The following is an 11,220-nucleotide window of genomic DNA, read 5'->3' as shown; positions in this document are numbered from 1 at the left end:
GTTTATATCCTATGAGGAAGGAAGATCGGGTGAGATACCACTTACCCAATTCTTTATTCATTTTCTCCTGAGTCGCCTGAGAGAGCTCATTTTATCATATTTTATCGTCTTTGCTCCAAAACTGGGAACAACAATCGATTAAGATATACGATTATTTAATGTTATGACTAAGACATTCCGTTACGAAGTATTAAATTACTTGGCACCTGCAAAACTGCGAATTCCCAAGAATCATGTAGCTGGAATTCCATGGATTGCGCAAGTGGGCCTGGTTGCGAAAGAGCGCCAGGTCCAGTCATTCACATCCATTAACGTGCCCCCCAGCCCCCGCCCCGTACCCATCGTCATACCCCGTGCAGCACGGGAGAAGAAGAAGCGTACGTGAGATCTGCCGAACGTTTCTAGGAAAATTGTATTTTTCTTATTTTTCCTCCGATGTAAGATTAATTAACAAGCAGATACTTGAATTTAACGTTAGCTTTGCACACACCCACACACACACACATATATATATAATGATATATATACATATACATATAATATATAATATATATGATATATAGACATCATAGTTATAATATATATCTTATATATATATAATATATATATATATCATATATATCATATCATATCTCAAGTATAAAACCCTCTGGTTTAAAACTAAGGACTATATTTCGGTGGACCACCGAAGTATAGTCAGTTTTAAACCGGTGTGTTTTAATGGGCCTTTTGTAATTGAGACGTATCCTGTTTTAACAGAAGAATTATTTACATATATATATATATATATATATATAATATATATATATATATATTCCATAATTGCTGAATAGTGCATGGAACCCATTGCAAAAAAGTTCCATAACTGGAACTTCTTCATACACAGCAGCATCATCTTCTATGCGTCGAGCCCTGCCTGCATGAACTCTTATTATTCTGTGTTAAAATCCCTTAGTTTCTAATGTTGATTACACTAAATCTATGTAGTCATCTCCAGGTCAACCGGTCCTCTTAATTAACACCTTTACAACCACCTAGTACACCTTTTCACCGACCTCTTATCCGCCAGTCTTTCCAAATGACGGAACACTATCAAATCACTGTGATCCATCCTTTCAACTACGGAATCCTCTCCATAACTACTACTTATTCGAAGATCCCTCGACCTTGAAATTCAACTCACGGAACATATACTTTGGTAACTATTTAGTTATCTCAACAGCTTTAGGCTTATTCTCCTTCTTTTGCGTTTAACGAGTATATTTCGCTACTGATAAAGACTTTGTTTATCAGTTCCTTCATTTAATTGCGTCAAAGCCTCTGCAGACGCTCCAACTCTTCCCCATCTTTAGCTAGCAGCTCCTGGTAATTCCCCGAAATGGCCGAGCAAAGATAAATATGCACGGTAGGCAATGATCTCAAAGTAGGGGTAAAATCAACTCTCTCTCTCTCTCTCTCTCTCTCTCCCTCAACGACGTTGAGTCACCGGGAATAAACATTGTCTTCCTTGGGGCGAAGAAATCGTTTATTTTTTATTGGCTTTTTCCTGTGGTCAGTTTCTGAAGGTGGGGCGAAGAGTCTCTGAGGTTTCTCTGGCACAAAACTAGTTTTAGTCGGAGTTGCGTAGGATTTATGTAAAATTTTCGTTATTTTTTTTTAATTAAAACTTAATTTTGTTAACTCTTTGCAATCAAGCTTCTCAGGTTAGCTATAACTCCTAAATATAAAGGTCCATTATGCCCTCCTCTGTCAAACACGAATTAGTTAGAATGAATTAGACTTTAATAATCCTCAACCAGGAATGACAGAGGAATTGGGCCTGCAACCCAATCCGAGGAAGATACAAGACCAGTTAACAAACGTCTTTATTCTGTTGTTAATACTCAAGTCTTTGCTCGAGGGGAGCGGTAGATGGCTAATTGCTATTTAGAATTAATATTGGCTCGAGGAGCCAAACGGCAAACAAATAAAGCAGTATTTTTCGTCGTTATAATTTTTTTCAGAAAATAACCTTATTTTACCAATTTTATCTTACTTGTGGAGTAAGCCTGCAAGCTAATTTGTTGTTGTTGATCTTGTTTGGGGTTAGGAAAGGTCTATGGAAGAGACTAAAAAGGTCTGAAAAAGTTGTTTCGAGTTGAGTTAAGATACAGGAATTTTAGGTTAGGATATCTATGAGTTTTTTATTAGAATTAAAATGTAAAATAAAATACTGTGCATGTTAAGCAGTACAGAAAAATGATTTCCAATGAAATAAAGCTTATTTATCTTAATTTTCGTTGGTGAAATAAGGCTATTTGACTGTAGACATTAGCACGTTTTGATTTACGTTAAAAGTTAGGAATATAATGTTTATAACTTATATGTAAGGGGAAAATATTACACGCGCCCGAGTAAGCTGGAAGTTGGATCAAGCCTTGTTTAATTAAATGCTAGTGCTATTGTCATTATTTGCAACATTGAATCGGTGGAGTAATAATGGAACATGTAAGGATTTTGCTAAATTTAAATTAATGCATACTTTACACAAAAAAAAAAAATCCTTTCTCAAGGTGACGTTTGAATTACTGTAATAAACATAGATCCATTCTTTAAATTTGACCATCTAACAATTGGTCTCTAGTCAAGTAGGGTGAAAAGATAAAGCCTGAAAAAAGGTCACAAATTACAACTCCTCGAGTCAAGGTCATTGGAGTCTTGATTGCAGTAAGAGCTGGACAACCAACCACCCCCCCCCCTCCACCCTCGAAATAACCGGGCTAAGATGAACGTGGTGGCGGGCAACTATCCTAATGATGGGGGAAAAAAATCCTCTCACGACGTTGAGTCACTGGGGATAAACGTTGCCTTTCTTGGTTAGGAATATTTTTTTTTTTTTTTTTTTTTTTTTTTTTTTGGAGGTGTAACGAAGACCATTCAGGTTTCTATCGCGAGCGTCGGATGTAGTTAAAAGGTATTTTTTGTCTATATTATAAGAACGATTAATTAATTACTTATATTGAAAATTCAACAAGAGCAGGTACTCAGTAGCCAGGTTCTCTTGGGTCCCCGTTGCGTCTTCTTGCTTTAAGCCACGAATTAACTACCTAAGTAGTTAGTCGATAAAATGGACAGCCACCACAGTAATACTTGCATAAAGAGACAGTCATCACAGTAATACCTGGATAAAAGAAGCAGAAAGCACAGTAATGCTTGGATAAACGGGACAGTCACAACAGTAACACCTGGAGGTCAGTCACTACATTAATGTCTGGATAAAATGGACTGTTACTACAGTAATACTTGGATAAAAGGCAAAGTCACCATAGTAATAGCTGATTCAAGGTGACAGACACCACAGTAATGCATGGATAAATGAGACAGTCGCCACAGTAATACCTGCATAAACGGAACTGCCACCACAATAATAACTGGATTGATGGGACAGTTACTACAGTAATGACCGCCAATACAGTAATACCTCGATAAATGAGACAGCTCAGTCATACCTGAATCAGAGTCACCCCAGGAATTCCTGATTAAAAGAAACAACCAGTACAAGGAGGTGTAGGAAATTCTTTCTGAGTCCTTCAGAGCTTTCCCAAGTAGCACCGGGTTGGTCAGCTATATATACACACATATATATATATATATATATATATATATATATATATATGTATATATATATGTATGTATGTATGTATGATGTATGTATGTATTGTATGTATATATGTATTATCTATATATATATATATGTATATATATATTTATATATCTATATATGTATATATATATATATCTTTTTGTATGCTCTCCATCGTCATGTTCGCCCTTGTATCCATTACTATTTTGTAAAATTTCTAGATTTGATCTCAAGGAATCTAAAAATCTATTGCAATTATAGTGTTTTTCGTTGAATTATGTAATTGTATAGTAGGTTATCTATTGATCAGTTAACGAACCAAAATAGTTGCTTTTATTTTTCTGAGAATATAGGGACGCCTTCAGTAGTTCCCCTCCCAATTGAGAAGTTTAATTGTTTGGAAAGGATTTCGTAAAACAATGAAATGAGGAAAAAAATCTCTTTATTAATTACGTCTGAAAAATATGTTTTAACAATAAAAGTAACATTTTTAGAAAAAACCTTCAACAATTTCCTCTAACGCGCTAGTATGGTAGGATCAAGTTCTTAAACATTACACAAGCTATTGAAAATGCGATAAGAACGTTTTTGACGAATATTTCTTGAATAGATTATCCAAGGCTTGTTGTACTTATTGAAATTAGTTAGTCCTCTGAGAGATGAAGAATCTGTATAAATTAACTGTTTTGGTAATAAACTGTACACACTTTGTACATTAAGGCTCAGTTATAGTCCTGCTCATTGAAAACTGACGCTCTCTGACCGAGTGATTATTCTTGTGCACCCTGTGCAGCTTGAGCATTTTGCTGAGCAGCAGCTCTCAGTTCTTGCTCAGTTGGGTATTGAAGGGTGGCACCTGGCTGGCACTCGTACACGGGGCAGCAGGCTGGGTATGGCTTAGCTTGGTCGGCTTCGTTCTTGACTCTGCAGCCGGGAGATGGCTTGGGCTCAAAGCCACAGTCTTCCACCTTTTCGAACAGCTGGTTTCCTTGTTGAAGGCAGGTGGCTCTACCACAGAAGGGAGCCAGTTGCCAAGACTGGCCCACAGGGAAGGCCCTTCTGGCAGTGAATCCGTAGCATTGACCAGGAGCCTCTGTTTGACGAGAAAATATTCATTAATGCTTTAGATAAGCACATTTAGATAGTGGATGAAATTATGTTGTGATTTAGAAAGTTCATTTAATATAGATATTAAATCATTTTACCTTCTATATTTTAGATGCAACCCAAGAGTAGGTTGTTTCATGGAATAAGCTTTGGAAGGTACAGGGACGATTTATTCAAGACTAATTATTTGTCTTTCTTTATAATTTTTCAATTATAGAAACAATTTTGAAAAATACTAACCTTTGCGGACTTCAGCAGGCAGATTTCGCACGTTTGGATTTGACTGAATCACATTCTGGCCAAGAGCCACAGCAACGCAGAAGGAGGCTACAATTAGGAACTTCATGTTAGCTGTAATGAAAAGGAAAGGAAATGTTTAGTTAGAAATGTTCTGTTTTCACTTTGTTATGGAATTCATGTATTACAATGAACTATTGTGTTTATGACACATGCTTGTCTGAAGCGTCTTTGTAAGCGCACTGATTCCTGCAGCAATAATGTTTCCTGTCGTTTATTGTCCAAAATAACCAAACACTTTCTAGTGTAATATAATAAACAATATCCGAATTCAACAGTTATTTTAGTAATGTAAGATCAGTAAGTTTTAAGATCAGAAAATTATCATTTCTATTGATGTAAAAGAGAAATTCGAAGCCCCTCTCTTAAACAGTGAAATATCTTACTGAAATTCCATAATACACTCCGAAAGAGGACATTTAGCTTCCTTGAATAACAACAGAATTAATCTTCTGCGTTCCCATTTATAAACAGCTAATAGTAGGAATATTAACCATAGAATTCAGTGTCAGCAAAAGTGAAAACAAACGTGTTTCTAAATAACTACATGGACTTTTTATTGCCATGGAGTAGTTATATGTATTCATATTTTCAAGTGGAAAGATATCACAACGTGAATAAAAAATGTTAAGACTCGGGAAAATAACTTTTATAGAATATTGATCTATGATAAACATGTAATGAATTAGTTGATTAACATCGTCTAAGAAGGTCAGGAACATGGGACAATGACCTCACGATTCTTAGTTGTCTCAACTCTTACCTCAGCTCGTTTTCACGTTGTTGCTTCTCTGAAGAACGAACGGTGTCTTTGATACAGACAGACGATGCCCGGTTGTTTATATCCTGAGACGAAAGAAAGATCGGGCGAGATGCCACATACCCAATTTTTTTACTCTATTGTTCTCACGCAGCCAGAAAGAACAGTCTGTCGTATTTTATCGTCTTTGTTCCGTAACTAGGAACAATGATCGATGAAGAAATGCAATTAGTTATTATTGTTATGAATTACAGTTCGGTACGAAATATGAGAATATAATTTGGCACCTGCAAAGCTGTAAATTCCCAAGAATCTTACGGCTGGGATTCCAAGCATTATACAAGTGGGCTTGGTTGCGAAAGAGCGGCAGGTCCACTCAGTCACCCTCCGGTAGGTACCCCTCAGTACCCCACCCTAATACCTCTCTTAGCAAGAGGAGAAGAAGAAGCGTACGTGGGATCAGCCAAACGTTTGTAGGAAAATTGTAATTTCTTAGTTTTTTGTCAGTAATGAAATCAATTGACGCACTGGTACTTTAGATTAACTGACAATATATATATATATATATAATATATATATATATATATATATATAGATATATATATATATATGATTATAATATAAAAATATATATAATTATGAAAGGCCTAGGGTTTTTGATTAATAATATATTGCCAATATGTTCACTGTGACCTATGGAATGTGGAGAAGCAACGACCCGAGGAAAGCTGACGAATAGTTTCTGTGGGTGGCGTGAGATAAAACTGCATAGTTAGACAAGTCAATGTACTCAGTTCGTGAACTCTTCTCAAAGTGCCTTTGTGAAACTGGTTGCGGCCAGTAATTGTGAGGCGCTAACGAAGTGTGCGTTCGTATGTGCGTGTGCACCTCTTCTATTGAAAATGTTAGATACCCAAGTCTATGGGGGATCTTGATAGAGGCGTCTTTGGAAGAAAGGCAAGATGCCGTGGTGCTCACCGGGAGTCTTTTTATAATATAGTGCTTTAAATAGTCTGGCTGCATGAGTGAGTTAAATTACTTTAGCCAAAGGGGTGGCTTGTTATCTGTTTGACATTTATGTGAGGATATTCAATCTTTAATCTCTGATTGTTAAACTTGTGTGTGTACTTACGAGTGTGTTTCTCGTGTCTTTGAAACAGACGGTTCTGGCAAAGGGGGACCGAGAGTCTTAGGGGGACAGAGAGTCCCCGATGGATAATAGACATTTTGGTGTGACTATATTTACTGTTTAGACATTTTGATAGTGGGGTAACTTGAATTAAGTTAGTCTGTGAGACTTGATTTAGACTTGATTTACTGTCTTTCCATTGTTAAATAAATGGTTATTTTTTATATAACTTGACTGTCATTTTGATTACCTGACAGAATGGAGAGAAAGAGATTGTCGGAGAGAGAGAGAGAGAGAGGAGTTGCGGAGAGAGAGAGAGAGAGAGCTGTGTGTATTAGTTTGCCTTGACGCTCGAGTTACACGTTTACCAAATGAATAATGAGGAAATAACCTCATTACAGGGTTTTGGTGGCAGCTTGTGAGAAAGGGGTATAAAAGTTTTTTTTTTTATGCCTGGGAACGCCAATGAAGAGATAGGTGACCAGTTAGAAAATAAAGGGGTTATGGCTTAGCGATAGTTTTCGAACGACAAAGCCTTTGTGGGATTGTAGAAAGTTGTTAAACTGTTAGTTTTCAGTTACTAGTGAGAAAAAATGAGAAATATCTATCTGTTAACTGCGCAAAGGGGAGTGGGAAGGATTTTATTGGACTCAGCATTTGGCCCATGCAGTCTGCCTACTAGTTGCAGCAGCACTCAGTATGACTTCTGTGTGTAATGTCGAGTGCATCCCGAGATACCCGTGCGGGTGTTGTTATTAGTGCATTACGTGAATTCCGAGTTCTTTTTGTTCCCATTATGGAGTGGTGAGTGTTAAAAACTATGGTTTTGTGGGGGAGGGTTTTTTTTTAAATATTTCAGGGTTATGGGATTGGTTTAAGAGGTAAAAAAAAAAAAAATTTGTTTTTTCTTTGCCCATAGTAGCAGAAGTGACGTGTTTTCTTTATTTGCACGTGTTTATAATAGACGTATTCGTCTTTGTTTAATACAAGGGTGTATAAAGATGTTTTTTTTCATGCATGTGAACTGTGCTTGGATAGCATATTTCGCTTGGAGACAGAACGGCCACACAATTTTATGGGCTCAGCACATTTCTGCTAACTGGCGCAGGAAGGCATTGCATGGCGGGTACTGCTTGCCTAAGGGATAGTGCATGCGAGGGGACTACTGGCCTCCCTAAGAGGGGATTGCAAGGAGAGGGGACAACTGGCATGCCTCAGGTTGTTCTGTCCCTTGACTGAGGGATGTTTCAATGCTCATTGGGGGGGAGAAACTTTTTTTTTCTCAGTGGGTGAACTCCTCCTTTCTTTTTTTTTCTTTGTCGGGCTGTTGAAGACAAGTCTGGCCTTGACAATGAATACTAAGACATCAGCTGATTGATTAGTTGATGAAGTGAAACGCCCGTAGAGTCTTTCTTTTAGAAAAGATATTTTTCTCTCTTGGATGAAGAGAAAAGGAAATAAAAAGAGAATTGAAATGCATTGTATGGGTGTACGTTTTCCTTATGCCTTGGAAGACACAAATATAATGGGGATACACATATTATTATTATTTTTTTTATTGTGTTGGAGAGATTACTTTGAAAATGGTGCCGAGTGGTGATGTATGGTGATGCCCGATGCCGTGAATGGTGTTGTGTCTGTGTGGGTGTGGCAATGGTGGTATATCATGGTGTTGCATCTGGAGAAATTGTGTGTCATGAGGTTCAGCATTACTGTTGTGTGCTATTTTGAATTACACCCTTACTTGAGATCTTTGCAAGAGAATTATTGCTGTGGAGAATTATTATTATTATTAATAATTATTATACTTGAGATGTGTCACGGGAGGGTTGCTTAAGTATAATTATCATTACGGGAGACTTGTTTTACGAGAGATTTGAGATATTTCATGGGAGATTATTTTATAATTATTACAGATAATTATTCATGGAGAATTATTACGATGAATTAATGGGAAAAGTTTTATCTTAATTATTTGTTGAGTTTTTGTAACTTTGGAGAATATTTTGGTCATTCACGAGGATGAGTTTTGCTGAATCTTGATGAATCTGGCTGAATCTTGGTGAATTGTGTTGAATCTTGCTGAACTTTTGCTGAATTTTTTTGCTGAATTTTTGGAGAATGGACAAGCATTAACATTGGTGATATTTTTTTTTATACTGATACTGGTGATTTTGATAATAGGAATTTATTGGTGATTTTGTGATAATGATATTTCTGATACTGATTTTTTTTATACTAATACGTGGGTGTTGTAATGCTATCAAGGGAGGTGAAATCTTTTTTTGAATTTGGGAGGAACTAACAACACATTATTTTTGTTTTTTCTTTTTTTTATGAGTTCAGCAGATAATTGCTTGACATCTAGTGAGTTACGAGAGATAGTTAATAATGCCGTAGATTTTTCTTTTCTCCTTTTTTGGAAGTTAGCCATCGCTCACACAAGTTTTCTTTACCAAGGGTGAATTTGAATTTATTTTTTCTCTCCAGTTGGTGTGAATATTTTCTAATATCTCAGTTCGTGACTTAGAGTCATTATTCGGGAACATGTTTGTGTTTCAGCTATTTGATGCTGCAGTGAGATTTACGGGAGAATTCTTGCATGTTTTGAATGCATACGTAATGGCACTATTTTTTCTCTGGATATTTGTGTTCCAGAAATTGTGAGTTTTCTTGCACAATACCTTTATTGTATTTGTGACAACTTTGTGAGAGATAGGAAACTTGGTTAAGTTTTCTAATGGCCTATGTCGTAGTGCATATGGAGAAGTCTTGGCTAAGACACTTTGAATTTGGAGTTCTGTTATAATGAGTTGTGGCACATTGGTGATTTTTTCTAGAATTTTCTAGACAGTTTTTATTTGCCGAGTTTTTGCCCTTTTTTAGCAATTATGCTAAACGGAAAGAGTTTTATAGTTTTTTACTATAATATTGAGTTATTCCCAGGAGAATTGAGGTATATTATTTTGGAGTTATAATTTGAGATATAATATATTGGAGATATATTTTTGGCCATTTTGATATTTGCCAATGGTGATGAGAGCTATGTTTAGTTCAATTATTTTGCAGCCATCTTTGTTGCAAATGGAGACACATATTTGGAGATTATGGGGCAATATTTGTGAGTGTGTGAGCTAGTTGCCTTGAGTGCACATTTTTTTTGGAGATAGGATTTAATTTTTTTATATTCCTTTTTGGAGATATATTTTTTGGAGCCTTGTTTTATTCCACATGGAGTATTGGGGAAATAGAGGTAAATATTTTGTATTTGCCGAAATAGAGGTGATTATTCTTTATTCCTGGAGTGGTGTTTTTTTATTAACATATGGCTATCGGAGAAATAAGAGAAAAATATATGTGGATGTGGTTTTTAACCAAATGGAGGAAATATTTCTTTTTCACCGGAGTGCTCTTCTTATTAATATGGTGTCACATAATTATATATGGAGTTGGAATTAATCTTTGGCGGGTGACCCTTTTTTGTGGTTATGGAGTTTTTTTTCGAGCCAAGAGAAGATTTCTGTGGTTCTTTCTCTTTGATTTCGTGACTATTTAGAGGCGAGTGGCATTACTGCATTACGAGTCCTATGGAGATGGGTGCATTTTTTATGTTCACAAGTATATTATTTTTGGAGGCATATAATTGGGCTGTGTCATGTTGAGAGTTAAGTCTTTAAGACAAATGTTTGAACACATTAGTCATATCCTGGAGTTAATTCTGTGAAATACATTAGATAGACCTTTTTCTATAGAATCATGAGTTTCCAAACTTGTGTGTCTGACTAGACATTTTTTGTGCTGCTGTTTGAGTACACGTCCACAGGTGGATTTTTCTGCTGACAAGCGATTTGATGAGCCGTGTGCTGACTCTTTTCCTTTAGTGGCGACTGATCAAAGTTTTTGCAATATCTGGAAATGTTGACAATAGCATTTCATGAAAGCGCATGGGTAAGAGTTTGCTTTCTGGCCTTGTTGGTCGATAGAGTTGCGATGTCGAGAAATTCCGTAACTTTACATGGGACATTTCTTGGGAAAAACGCGGGGGGTTATGCATATTATACATGTACTATGTATTTTGTGATTGGGGAAATCTACTTGTGGTTATCTTTATTTTTTTTTCTTCCTTTTCCTATGAGAGATGTAATTGGGGATTGAGCTTAAATAGCATTTCTTTTTGGACGGGAGATGTAATTTTTCGGGAGTTGCTACTTACGTTAATGGGAGTTTGACAATAAGTCTCATTGTGATTAATTGTATGGGCAGTAAAGGGGTTTTTGCTGTTAAACATTGGAGATTTTTACTGAT

General features: G+C 36.3%; 1 protein-coding gene across 1 annotated transcript; it reads right to left on the bottom strand.

The window, feature by feature from the left end:
• Window positions 1-4,047: 4,047 nt before the first annotated feature.
• Window positions 4,048-5,843, bottom strand: LOC135220791 (uncharacterized). Its single transcript, XM_064258291.1, has 3 exons — window positions 5,790-5,843; window positions 4,970-5,080; window positions 4,048-4,715 (listed from the first exon to the last, which is right to left on the bottom strand). Exons 2-3 carry the CDS (start codon window positions 5,073-5,075, stop codon window positions 4,393-4,395), a joined length of 429 nt encoding a protein of 142 aa, XP_064114361.1. The 5' UTR covers window positions 5,076-5,080; window positions 5,790-5,843; the 3' UTR covers window positions 4,048-4,392.
• Window positions 5,844-11,220: the final 5,377 nt, after the last annotated feature.

The sequence above is a fragment of the Macrobrachium nipponense genome, chromosome 20 (genome assembly GCF_015104395.2).
Source record: "Macrobrachium nipponense isolate FS-2020 chromosome 20, ASM1510439v2, whole genome shotgun sequence".
NCBI classification, from domain to species: Eukaryota; Metazoa; Arthropoda; class Malacostraca; order Decapoda; family Palaemonidae; genus Macrobrachium; species Macrobrachium nipponense.
This window is presented reverse-complemented; position numbering and strand designations above follow the sequence as displayed.